Source organism: Syngnathoides biaculeatus, chromosome 16 (assembly GCF_019802595.1).
Source record: "Syngnathoides biaculeatus isolate LvHL_M chromosome 16, ASM1980259v1, whole genome shotgun sequence".
NCBI lineage: Eukaryota > Metazoa > Chordata > Actinopteri > Syngnathiformes > Syngnathidae > Syngnathoides > Syngnathoides biaculeatus.
The window spans coordinates 17,472,419-17,486,299 of NC_084655.1; the positions used below are offsets into that span (position 1 = coordinate 17,472,419).

Consider the following 13,881-nt stretch of genomic DNA (forward strand, 5'->3'; position numbering starts at 1 on the left):
CGATTACTGCTGTATTTTCCACACACACAAAAAACGCTACTATATTCAAGATCCCCAAATCCCAGAACAAACAGATGTACTAAACACAACTAGTTAAAATATATTAAAGCATTTTTATTTTACACACTTAATAAACATCATTTCACAGTCTCATCGGAAAAAATATCATTACTGAAATTACAGGGTGGAAAACGTGAAAAAATATGACGTGATCGTACATGTGGTTATTGCTTGTAAGCGGTGCTTACATTTGTCAGATTTGATTGTCATAATTGTCTAATTATCATTTTCAGAATACAACACAAGAACAACATTGACGACGACGATGAAAATAACGGACCGCTTTATTGTAATTCCGCAGTGAACCTCTGGGGGCGCTATTGCTGGGACTCCATAGCTCCACGGACACCAAACTTGATTGGAATACTGTACTCTACATTTAGTGTCGATCCTTCAGGCTTCAAACAACAGTTTCACATAATCATGTAGTACCATCGCCGCGAACTTGTGGACTGTATGACAGTCAGTACAGAAATCCACGATTTCAGTCCCCTTGTTAGTCCCTGAAGCTTGTGACTGCTGGTTTTGTTTAACGAACTAGCACAAGTAGAGGCCACATCTAAAGAACTAAATTCACGACCATGGTTCAAATGCAAAACAGTTCCCGCATCAGGGATACATCTGCGGTCAAAATTAACAGATCCTGGTCCTGTCCTGGGTGGTTTTCAGAATCCTGGCATCAATCAAGCATATTCAGTGCAGGAAACGCCACCCCAAAAAGGTTTCTGGAACTCTCTTCAGTAGAAAGGTCCTTATTTGGACCGGGTTAAGTACACCGGAACTCAAGACAATCGCTAAGTTTTTAGTTCTGGTGTGAAAAGTGAAAATGTATATATATCAGTTTATTTGAGGTTGTATTTATATTTGAAAAAGTCCGCCAGGCCACGCTGCAGGTTCCAGACCACCATTTTGAATAACTGGAATTCTCTGAAAATATAGTATTTAGTAACATTATGCGGGTAATAACGGAATCATGTGCGTGTACGTAGAAGCGTGGGGCTACTGATGCAGCAGGTTCATTGGGTGTTTTTCAGGTCCTCCAGGGAGAAGGTGTCCACCCATTTCTGGGTGCGGTCCCGACACTGGTCCCAGTCGTACAGCGGGCGGTACTGGAAGTGGCGCAGCGCTTTATCCGTGCTCACGGTGAAGGACGTGATGGCCACGGCCAGGGTGTAGCTGTTCAGGAGGGGTGAGAAGTTGCAGAAGGGCGCCAGGATCCAGCGCAGGACGTCGTTGAGCACGGCCAGGAACCACAGCAGCGGCAGCGGCATGCGCACCCGCCGGAACTTGAAAGTGGACAGGAAGAGCATGTTGAAGTCCTCGTAGCTCTTGTAGGGCGAGTCGTCGTAGCAGAAGAAGGGCTCGCCGCCCACGGTCTCCGGATGATCGCGCAGGGCCCGGGCGGCCAGCAAGTGCATCCACGCCACGTTGCCTGCCCAGAGGAACAAGATTTGGAATGCTGCTCTTGTGCTGTTTTGCCCAGTAATGACACGCTTGTTGTTTGCCAAAAATTGTAAATGCTCTCAAAAAAGAAATTATAACCACTTTTTGGCATTGTTCTGTTGATATACCAACAAGGCTGAGGTCCGGTTTAACACTTCTGTCACCAAAAGGCAAACAAATTAAACTTCAACATTAACATTAGCATTAACCAACAAAACTTCTCAAGACTCTTCAAAACAACAAGGTACCGATTGGGCTGAGCTAGTTTGGGACCACTTCAGTCCCCAAAAGTTAGAAAGGGTTCCCAAAAAAATGGATCCCTGACGCATTTTGGGACTCTTCTGTCACAGAGGAAGGGTAGGTCAAAGGTGGAGCTACTTTGAAACACACAACTTGCATTGAAGCCGCTTTTTGGTTCCATTTTTGAAGAACCAATCCCAATGATTTCAATCATCTCACGAGAAACGTGAGAGTGGTTAGGCATATTTTATGTTCCAAAGGAGCAAAGAGGAAGAGGACACGCGTGACTTCTGCTTTTTGCAGTGTCGCGTGACTATTCCAGCACTCACCGGCGTAGACTCGGCCGTGTTCGGTCTCGTCGGGGACGCCGCCGACGATCAGGCCTCCCCTCTTGACGGCCAGCTTGTAGAAGTCTTTGATGAGCTCGTGGCCCTCGCCGTAGATGCCCGTCGGCCTCAGCGAGCACGTGTGCAAACGCTCGCCATTCCGCACCTACGCAGGCAGGATGAGGAGGAGCCATTTTTTTTGGGGGGGGGGGGGGATGTTCGCAACATGAATTTCGGTACGCCTTTCAATCATGTGGAGAGTCACCCAAAAAAAAGTGCCAATTCTACCTTAGTTCTGTTGGCTTCCAGGACAATCTTCTCGGCCTTGGCCTTGCTCTTGGGGTAGGCCATAGTGTGCTTCACCTGGTAGGGCGTGTCTTCATTACCCCTGCGTAGTCACAGTCACAGGATCAAGTCATGCTGCCGTGAACGCAACCAAGCAACCGTATGATCGCCCTAATTTCCGGCCTATAAACCGAGACTTTTTTCACACACTTTCAACCCTGCGGCTTATGCGGTGATGTGGCTAATTTGTGCCATTTTTTCTAACGGCTGCAAGGGGGCGCTCGAGCGGAAAAGGTAAGAGTGACACCGGTGGAATATACGTGCTGAGGAAGTGACTTTTACCGGTATGTTTTTTTTTTTAACCGACCCTGTTAGCGCTGTGCTAGCGTCTTGCTGCTCTGTTATTGCCATGTCTCAGTGATTTTTACCGGTATGTTTTTTTTTTTAACCTCCATGTTAGCGCCACGCTACCGTTAGCGCCACGCTAGAGTGTTGCTGCTGTGTTACACCTGCATCTCAGTGATTTAGGTATGTTTTTTTTCCAACTGGTCCTGTTAGTGCTGTGCTACTGTGTTGCTACTGTTTAGCTGCCGCGGCTGTTTTTATTTATTTTTTACTGGTATTATTATTAAATTTTTTTTACTAGCCCTGTTCGTGCTACCATGTTGTTGCAATGTTAAGCTAAACTAAGGTATTAAAACTTTGAAAACACTGTGTACTGTATTTCTTGCAAATATCTCGCGTATCAATGTGGGCACTTGCAGCTTTTACACAGGTGCGATTTATGTATGTACCAAATGGTATTTCCTTTACAAATGTACTGTGTGAGGTTCATAATCCGGTTCACTCTGTAGACGGGAAATTACAGTAGATTTATGGGCTCTTGTCCCGCCCGCCTTAAATCATGTCACAACGACATTCGATAATGATACATGAGGTGACCAATGATCAAGAAAATGTGACTCAATCTTTCTTTACAAGAGTTCTGGTTGGAAAAAAAATAATGGAACGAAACATCAAGGAAAGCAGCTCGGATATAATACAGCACCCAACATACAATTATTTTAAGGAGTTTTCTGTTATCACCAAGACAATGTTTATCTTTTCTTACCGTTTGTTGGAGAGGTTATGGGGAATATGTAAAAACTACTTTGGCCATTTCTACAATGCTTTTGTATACGAGTGAAAGAGGGGCCAGGATAGAATGTATCCAATTTTGGTGACTTTTTTTTTTTTTTTAATCACAATGTTTTTTCCACATACTTTCAAAAATAAATAACACTGTAGCTGAATCTTGTGGGGTTGACAAGGGGAAATTTAACATACTGCCAATTTGCTTTGAAGGGACCATTTTAAGATCATTTTAGCTTTCCAATGTGAGAGCTTTTGTGCAATCAATACTCAATTCAAACAGGCTACAAATTGACAATTTGAATATTGTTGCTTTCCAACTTTACATCTGAGCACAGCATCACGGTGAAATCTGATGACTCCAATGACTCAACGCCAAATTAGGCGTAAGTCATAATGTGACTAGTTTAGCCACTAATTTCAACATATGTCAGGATTAGAGTTTCGGGAATGTCGCAGATGTCGGAGAAAAAGAAACGACGATGTGTCATCGCTCAGTCTTGGGTTTTGCCGTCTTAGTGGGTAAACCCAGGATGACGGTTTAAGTGTATTAAGTGTGCTCGCAGTAGCGTTGCATAACATAACTGACCTGCCAGACACGATGCAAGGAAACATTACAGTGGAAAAACGCGATCACTCAAATAGCTGACCTGTATCATAATAAACAAACAAAAAAAAAGATTTGGAACATTTTGCAACACGCCTCTGTCGGAGTTCCGACTAACACAGTGATGGTAACCTAAAAACCAGAAAGCAAATATACCCTAATTTCTGGCCTACAAAGCCCACCTGATTATAAGCCTCAGCCAGTACATTTGTCAAGGAAATATCATTTGGTACATACATAAGGCGCACCTGTGTAAAAGCCGCAAGTGCCCACATTGAAACATGAGATATTTGCAAAGAAAGCCGGTACACAGAGAGTTTTCAATGTTTTAATACCTTAGCTTTACTCAACATAGAAACAACACGGTAGCATGAACAGGGCTGTTTAAAAATAAAATTGAATTAAAAACACCGGTTAAAAAAAAAACAGCCGGGGCAACTACACGGTAACAACACAACATGGTAGGTAGCACGAACAGGGCTGGTTAAAAAAAAAAAAAAAAAAAAAAAACAGCCACGGCAACTACACAGTAACAACACAGCACAGCACTAACAGGGCCGGTAAAAAAAACACACCAGTAAAAATCACTGAGACACAGCAGTAACACAGGAGCAACATGCTAGCAGAGCGCTAACGCTCGTGCAGCGGTAACAGGGCCGATTAAAAACAAAAACGTACCAGTAAAAATCACTGAGACAGAGCAACACATTAGCACAATGCTAACACTAGCGCCAGGCCCAGTTAAAAAAAATAAACATACTGGTAAAAGTCACTTCCTCGGCACATAAATCGCACTGGTCTCACTCTTCTCTTTTCCGCTCAAGTGTCCCCTTGCAGCAGTTAGAAAAAACGCAAAAATTATCCGCATCACCGCATAAGCCGCAGGGGTGAAAGCGTGTGAAAAAAGTTGCGTCTTATAGGCCGGAAATTACGGTAGTTTGATGTTCTTCTCTTGCCAAAAGGCTATCCCAAAACAGACTTAGATCACTTTTTGGCACTCTTCTGTTGCAGTACTCACAGTGCTGGGGTGTCAACATTTGAAACAAAGGAATAAGTAGTAACGCAGTACAAGTGTGTACCTGACGAACGGCTCCCTGTTCATGTTGGGCCCGATCACTTCCATGCTGCTGGTGTACAGCAGACTGCAGATGTTGTTGTCCACACACGCGTCGATAACGTTCTGCGTCCCTGACAGAAGAAAAAAGAAAAGATTTGAATGACGATTATTACATTCCGTGAGGAATATTAGATTATTGCAGGCAGGGAAAAATTTGAATTCATGTTGTTTGGATAGAGCAAGATGTGAATACTTGGGAGGGACCCTTATGGTCAAGAGGGTGTAAGAAAATGTGCTGGAACATGCCTTAGCAATGATAATGAAAGGTTAGCAGGCTTACATGGTTGGTGAACTATTCCAAACATGCAAGCAAAAAAAACAAAAAAACCCACAAAGTCACCCCCACCGATAAGTTCGTCATCAACCATCACAATTGCCATTTCTTGTGACTCCCTTAAGTACACAAGTGCTGCCAAATGTCTGGGGTGTCGCTCTAAATGTTCCTAAAAGAAGCATTTTAAAGGCCTGGCACAGTTTTTCCAGCGTCACATCCTGGCCTGCAACATGTTAATGTCTCCGGTATGTGCCGAGCGTCAGGCCATGAAAGGAAAAAACAAAAAAATGAAAGAAAAACAGCCCAGGAATGCATAATAAAATGACTGCTGTGGTATCGCGTGTGATGTTCAGGTGCGCCTGGTAAGCTCATTATCACCGTTTTCAGGAAGATCCTTCATTTGTGCCCCCGCCCAGATGATTATTTTTTAGATTATATTTTAATTTATGTGTGGGCCCTGCGTTGAAAACGTGACAGACGCAGGTCAATGTGACACGCGGCAGAATCATCATTAAAAAAACAAAAATATTACCAACAGATACCATCATGTCAAGAAATCATAAAAGAAAGGAACACGTATCACAAAAGATGTTTTATACATATTATAATAATTGGATTTTAAACAAATGTTTTTGGCCCGCAAGAAAACAGGGATAAATGATAGCGGTGCCTTGAGATACAAATGTACTTTGTTCGTAAAGCAAAACACTCGTGCTACAAATCATCTTTCCCTAATTGAAAGGAATGGAAATGCCGTTAATCTGTTTGACCCTCAACAACAACGACAAAAAATGCTTTTTAATAAGGAAAATAAAATTATTTTTACTTCACAAAACAGAATTTAAAAACTAAGTTTGTGCTTCACTTCCATACTTTCAAAACTATTATGAGGCGGTAAACTGCAGTTTTATCGGTTGCTTTTTCTTCTAGGATAAAGAAAACATTCTGAGTAATGCTGTATTATCTGTCTGCAGGTGTTGATGCACCATTTGTGTTCCAATGACTGTTGCTTAAAGAGTTATAAGATCACAAGCATGGATGCTATTGGTGAGCCTGCTACGATGTTTCACCTGCTATCGTGTTAGCAGTATGCTGGCAGAAGGCAAATTTGGGTGTTTGTTCTAAATTAAAAAAGTTATTCTCTTTGTTTGATGTTTAGTTTGACAATAAACTTCAACCGGGAGTGGCATCAACAGCTTGAAGCTTCTTTCAGCTACTGATTTAACTGGTTTCTTGTTTTCCTTCTGCATATAACATTCTTACACAACTAAAACTCTTACACAGGACCCAAAAAAAAAAAAAAAAAAAAAAGTCTTTTGGGTCATGGAGAAAATGATGACAGCCGCGTAATGTAATTTTCTTTCCCCAAAATGGAATTGAGCGTTTGTAAACCTCCCCCGGTGGAGGTAACGACGACCTCATTGCTCCGCGCGCCAGGCATTCACAGCATTCTGTGGAAGCTGTCACGGAGCTGCCAGCGTGGAACGTTTGAGGGCTGCTGGGGGAAAAAACAAAACCAAAAACCTTCCATCTGAATGGCAGCACTGACAGTTGCCGTCTCACTGCACAAATATACGGCGTGGGATGGATGCGACAGCATGAACTCATTTATTCTTATTTCGGTGATTCTTTATAGCAGCGCAAATATGCTTTTATGAAAACAGGATGAATGTTGCATTCAATGTAGCTGGGAAGTCAGAGATCCAAATACCCAACCTCGATGTACCGTAAACAAAAAAATGGCTGATGACTGTGTAAAGAGACACTACGACCGTGATCAGCAAAGAAATAAATGACAAATCTTCAATGGAGAAAAGTTTGTGAGGAAATTGTTGCGTTTTTGGCTATTCAAATATGTGTGCTGCACCTTTACTCAAACACGGCTGATTTGCTTACAGCCATGTTTCAAAATATGGCAACATACAGTAGCTCTCGGTGGATATATTTGGAGCCAGTGATCTAAAAAAAAAAAAGACTGGACGTCTCACTGGTCACCAAAACTGAAATTACCATCCGCCATCTTGATCCTCCCAAACCAACCATGCCGTCCTGTGCAGCGACAGAGATTAACCGCATTTATCGCCAGTTTCGTGGTTGTGAGAAAACATTCCATAGTTGAGTTAGAAATATTTATTTTGACACAGTTAAAGTTTGTTTGTAAAGTTTTCTAAATTTTATTTTCTGGTGAGCTTAATTCACTCGAACAAAGTTTTGTTTCCGGTTGTTGTTGTTCACCGTTCACTCTGCTTCACCTTTATAGTCCGACGGTTTTTCGAGAAAAAGCGATGTCAATATTTTCCCAAACTTCATCAGTGAATAAGCAAAAAAAAAAAAAAAAAAAAAACACATTTTCTGTGAAATCTTTGATGAATTTCATAATACAGAACTCCGCAAATTGAATTAGATTTTCAAATGCGAGGAAACAAGTTTCCATTTTTCTTTCTGAAATAGGACGTCGCAGATGCAACAAATGAACAACCATTGCGAGTCATTTTTCCCAAAAATATACCTAACTGATTGACTTCCAATTTCATGTTTTTATGACAAAAATGCTCATTTTTTTGCCATGTCATGACAATAGTGCTTCACAACGTATTTTGGGAAAAGTGAACATGTCACGGAAATCGGGCCCGAGGTTATATGCGAGGTTTCTTGGTAGTCACATTGTTATTTGTCTTTTCTTTGCACTTGGACTTTTTTGGCTTACCATGTCGAATTGAAAATCCTTCATGTTACCAGAACTGAAAAAATGTCAGGCCCACACAGCGAATTTTAATTCTTCATGCCAAACTTTGGGGAAAAACCTGCCATAATCCAACCTGTAAATCATGTCCTCCACATGTTTTGGGAGTACCAAGATGGCGGCCAACTGGCATCAACCAATCGACAGGGCTAGATAAGTATGCGCTACCCAGTCTTTTTTTTTTTTTTTTTTTTTAGATCAGTATTTGGTGCCCAAAATGTGTGGCATTTTGGCATCCAAACACGTAGTCCCAAGCAGGTCTCACTACGACGGCAACAAACTTCTTGGCGGCTGTTTTACGAGTAGCTCCAAACGAGTGGGTTTGGCTTCCAATTACAGGAAAAACATTGGCAGTAAATGAGTTGTCAAACTATGACGGTGCCAAACTTCTTGATGACATATTCATATGATATATTTGTAGTCCCGAGCGAGTTGGTCTGACCTCTACTTACGTCAAGAACTTTTTGGTGCCCATGTTTATTGTCCCAAGTGAATAAATAATGCTGACTTCTGACGGTACCGGTTAAATCGGCCGCCATATTTGTAGTCCCAAATGACGAGCTGCTCACCTTTGACGTTGACGGCGTAGATGAGGGCCTCCGGGACCTTGTGCCAGACGTCCACCAGGCTGGCGGCGTGGATGATGACGTGGGCGCCGCGGGAGGCCTCCAGCACGCTGTCGTAGTCCGTAATGTCGCCCCGGATGACCGTCACCTTCGTCCGGCCTGAGAGGGGAGCACACGGGAGCATTATTGTAAAAAAAATAATCCAAAATTAACTGGCGTTATGCAGCGTGATGACGTTCTGTAGTGTGTCAAGCGTTGGATGTGTGCTTGTAAGGGGCGTGGCCTAGTGAGTGACATCAGGAGCTGAAGTCAGCTCGAGGCCTTGCGGGTGTTCTCATTTTGTGTTTGTGTATTTGTCCTGTCCAAGTGATAGCTTGTAACGCCAAATATTTGTGAGTATTTTATATCATTTTTGTGTTGAGGGATTATAGTGTCTTCAGGGGAGCTGGGGAATTTCCAAGTCTGAGCTCGTGACGGCCAACAAAATATTTCGGAAAGAAAGCACGATGTTATGCCTCAGCATGTAAAAAAAAAAAAAAAAAAAAGTAAAGTAGGTGTTCCAGTGCGCTTTTTCTTTCGGAAGTTCCGATTTCCAAGTTTCTCCAAATGCACCGTTTGCAAAGTTTTTGTCTTGGTGAATGTTGGCAACGATACTGCAGGCCTCTCTTATCTCGAGCGAGTCCTTGAACCTTTCCGGAAGATAAAGGACACGTTCGTAAAATTCAATCTAACGCGCACTGAGAGTGTTGTGTTCAGTGATGGCGCGGGCTCCATTTTCTTCAAATTTACCAATGAACGTGTCGGCCGTGACGAATGTGTTAGTTCTGCACGTAAACATCCAGTCAGTCAGAACCGACGGAGAGCATGGCGGCAATTGCCTGGCGACCAGTCCAGCTCGTACCCCGCCTATCTCCCGAAGTCAGCTGGGATAGGCCTGGGGACACCGGCGACCCGAATGAGGATAAGCGGTACGGAAAATGGAGGGATGGATGTTGCACAGGCGCTCGATGTGTTGACAGTCGGTGAGGCCCAGGATGGGTGCGGCCGGAATGGACTGCGGTCTCTGGTTACACGAGGGCCTCGGTGTACTGGAGCGTATTTGCCGACGCACAATGAAAGTCCGAACAAAGCGTTTTTCCACGAAGGCATCACGTCCACGTCAGTGGATTTCCAACACAATTCACATCTCGATGGATTTGACTGCTCGGTGAGGGGGAAGGCGAGTTGCAACACGGACCTGTCGCCGGGCGACAAAACATGCAAACCCAGATCGCGTTGACACAGGTGGCAGGTGGTGACAGGCCGACAGGAAGCGCATGGGAGTGGGTACATCCTGAGGGGGGATCCCTGCAACACGGGAGGCTGTACTTTGCTCGTTTTAAAACAAAGGTACCACATGCTGCACTTATTTACAACTGACGAATGAGCATTAATAGCACGAAACAACATTATGTAATTATAGTTGCCGCAGTTTTGATCGGTCGCTTGCCAGAGGTTCAAAGGTGATCGCGAGCAGCTCCGAGGGAGCGTGTGCAAAGTGCAACAGTGAAAATGTGCGCGCTTTTTAATGATTCATAAGGGAAATGGATCAAGTTCAAGTCCCACCAAAATTCAACTTCATAAGTTAAGTATATAGTACAGCTATATGGACAAAACGCAGTGAGCTACAGTAGTTACAGTATAATCGCCATTTTCCACAAAAGATTTTATATATATATATATATATATATATATATGCTTATTATATACATCGACAACATGTATTGAAAACTCTTCAAATAGCCATTGCTGTAACAGTTACAACACCGCACCACTATTTGTTAGCCCGTCTATGGCATTTTGCATTGCTTTTTATTATTAAAGTAAACAGAAAACCCCAATACAAAGCTATATTGTTGTTTTAAATAACACGTAACTGTTTTTGTTTTATGTTTAGTTTGAGAGTAAACGTCGACTGGGAGTGTCAATGAACAGCTTAAAGTGTCATTCTGTCTTTATAGTTTTAAAAATTGTTCACCATCTGCCAAAGCGCTGCTTGTTGAGGCATTCAAGTGAAACGGAATTGTTTTTATTTTTTTTTAATTTCTTGTATGTTTGTAATAAAAATAAAATACTATAATAATAATAACAATACTGTAAAATGTTGCAAATCTCTCTTTTTATATGTATGACTTTATTTTACGTGAAGCACTTCGAAGATTATATAATTACTCCTTCTTGTATAAAGTGATTAAACCCCGCTTACGTCCCACAAGAGGCTGAACTCAAGTGTTCGCCGTCTTTCTTACCGGTTCCGAGCTCGCTGAGTCCGGGATCCGTGTGCTTGTCGAACACTCGAACCTCCGCCACGGTGTCTCCCTCGTGGTCCAGCAGAACCCGGAGCAGGTGCCGGCCCAAGAAGCCGCAGCCCCCCGTGATGAGGTACACAAGCTCGGAGCGGCGGTCGGACATGGTGTCTTGCGGTCCGGCCCGGTGTGATGACAATGAGGACGGGGACGAGTATGACAAGTAGAGCAGAAGTCGGTCGCGAGTTCGACTATATCGTTTGACCGTGGTGCGTTTAAGGACCCCAGGACAGTCGGATGCTTTACTATTCTATAGAGTGATTTTTTTTTTTTTCAACTTTATCGACACCGTCTTTTTTTGTGTTTGTGTGTATTTTCCAGTACACGATGAAAACATTTTTTGGTATGATTTAATTTAAAATGACAATCCTTGTGATTTATGTTCACTGGTCACATTCCGTTAGCTGATACGTCACTCCTGTAATAAAGACTATTATTCTGATGTCTGCCTGCTACATTTTGACGTTGAAGCATAACAATAACAATAAAAAACACAAAAGAGTTCACAAAGGGATTATCAAAACAAAGTTTTTTCTCCACTATCAAAAAATAAAAAAAGGGGCAGCGAACTCATTTATGCATTTCGCTTATAAATACCATTTGTGTTTGATTTAGAATCAAATGTTTTAAATAGTAAATGATAATTTATAAATACAAAAAAAACTTTTAGGGTACAATGAAACAAAACGTTTGTTTTATTTCATTGTAAATTAAATGGAATAATGTATGTGTAAATGTTTAATATTATATATTTTTAATATAGATATTTTAAGTGTAGATAGAGTGTGTAGTGTAGAATAGATAATTCTTTATGAAATAAAAAATGTGCAGATAGCTTTCAATTAAATATGTAATAAGTGATTAATTGAATTTTAGATGTAAATGTGTCATATTGATGTGTTTGTGAAGTAAACGCATTGATGTATCTTAAAATATAATAAAATGGAATGCTGTGTGTAAATTAAAAGTAAAAACAACTAAATACGATTTGAATCGAATTTGAATATTTTCAAAGAAAATAACGGATTCAGTACTATTTTTATGGACATTTTAAAATGTCAACATTTTTACACTTAAATAATATAAAAGGTGATTAGAGTTTTTTTCCATTTGCGAAGAGACCTTTCTTGAAATTATTCATTTTTCTCCCTAATCTAAGAGAGAATAAACCAACCTAATTTTTAAAAATCTTTGTTTTTTTATATTTGCAAAATATCAGACTTTTTAGTGCTTAAAACGAAACCTTGTCAATCAAAAAAAAAAAAACGAAAAGTACAACAAATAAACACAAAAAATTCAAAATGAGGAGCTTTGCATCTTCTACCCGTGTTCGCGTGGGTTTTTTGTGGGCACGCCAGTTTCCTCCCACATCCCAAAAACATGCAACATTAATTGGAAACTCTAATTATCTGTCTCCATGTGCCTTCCGACTGGCTGGCAACCAGTTCAGGGTGTACCCCGCCTCCTGCCTGAAGACAGCTGGGATAGGCTCCAGCACTCCCCGCGAGCCTCGTGAGGATAAGCAGCTCAGATAATGTCGCATGGAGGAGACTTTGCACTAAACTGACTAGGGCACAGGCCCTAAATGCACAAGAACGAGAGAGGTAAAGAAACAGACAGAGACAAAGATTTACTTGAACCTATACGGAAATTTGATGTTGACATATCAATAATGATACTACGTATATTAAGAGAGTACAAGGTCCAAGCCAGAGTGAACAGATCATTATGGTGTGTGTGTGTGTGTGTGTGGTTAGTGTATGCACTCGGCTACTCGTGCGGTATGTGTGTGTCTTATTTTTACACCCCCTATGTGGGGAGCATCTTAAAATAGTTTGCACGCAACACGTCGAAACAGGTCAGGGGTCCTCCGAAAAGGTTTATGATCACCATTTGGAGGTTTAATGTTGAGGCCTGGGAGGCAGGGTGGAGTAGCTGGAAAGCGTTGGCCTCACAGTTCTGAGGTCCCGGGTTCAATCTCGGACCCGCCTGTGTGGAGTTTGCATGTTCTCCTCGTGCCCGCGTGGGTTTTCTCCGGGCACTCCGGTTTCCTCCCACATCCCCAAAACACGCAACATTAATTGGAAACTCTAAATTGCCCCTAGGTGTGATTGTGAGTGCGGCTGTTTGTCTCCATGTGCCCTGCAATTGGCTGGCGACCGGTTCAGGGTGTACCCCGCCTCCTGCCCGTTGACAGCTGGGATAGGCTGCGGCACTCCCGCGACCCTTTCGAGGATAAGCGGCTAAGAAAATGGATGGATGGATGTTTTTGGCCTGCGGCATGGTGGTCGACTGATTAAAGTGTCTGCCTCACAATTGTAAGGATCGTGGTTTGAATTCCAGCCTTGCTTGTGTGGAGTTTTCCATCACATTCTGTAATTTTTAATCTGATCATCCCAAAACTAAATTTGGGTTTTACAGGCATCTAAAAAATATTTTGGGAAATGTGAAAAATACATTTATATCAGAACATCACAAAAGAAAACAATAATTAAATAATAACATGCTATACTCCCCGCATTTCTATTCTTTTCATGACTTTTGGTTGAACTGCTCCAAAATGTTGCTCTTTGAAAATTGAAAAAAAAAAAAAAAAAAAAAAAAAACCAAAAATTCTAATTCAATATGATCTAATATAATATAGCCATACAGACACTTGGGGGAAAAAAAAGCAGTTTACATTTTGTATTATGAAAAACACACACTTTACTGTACATACATATTTGCATAAAACAACTATGTAT

The 13,881-nt window shown here is 41.8% G+C and overlaps 1 protein-coding gene across 1 annotated transcript; it reads right to left on the bottom strand.

Annotated features, from left to right (window-relative positions):
* Window positions 1-93: 93 nt before the first annotated feature.
* On the bottom strand, window positions 94-11,354 carry hsd3b7 (hydroxy-delta-5-steroid dehydrogenase, 3 beta- and steroid delta-isomerase). The gene is made up of 6 exons (XM_061847242.1): window positions 11,081-11,354; window positions 8,796-8,951; window positions 5,172-5,280; window positions 2,358-2,457; window positions 2,073-2,235; window positions 94-1,492 (listed from the first exon to the last, which is right to left on the bottom strand). The coding sequence occupies exons 1-6, from the start codon at window positions 11,241-11,243 to the stop codon at window positions 1,077-1,079; spliced, it is 1,107 nt and encodes a 368-aa protein (XP_061703226.1). The 5' UTR covers window positions 11,244-11,354; the 3' UTR covers window positions 94-1,076.
* Between the last annotated feature and the right edge of the window lie 2,527 nt (window positions 11,355-13,881).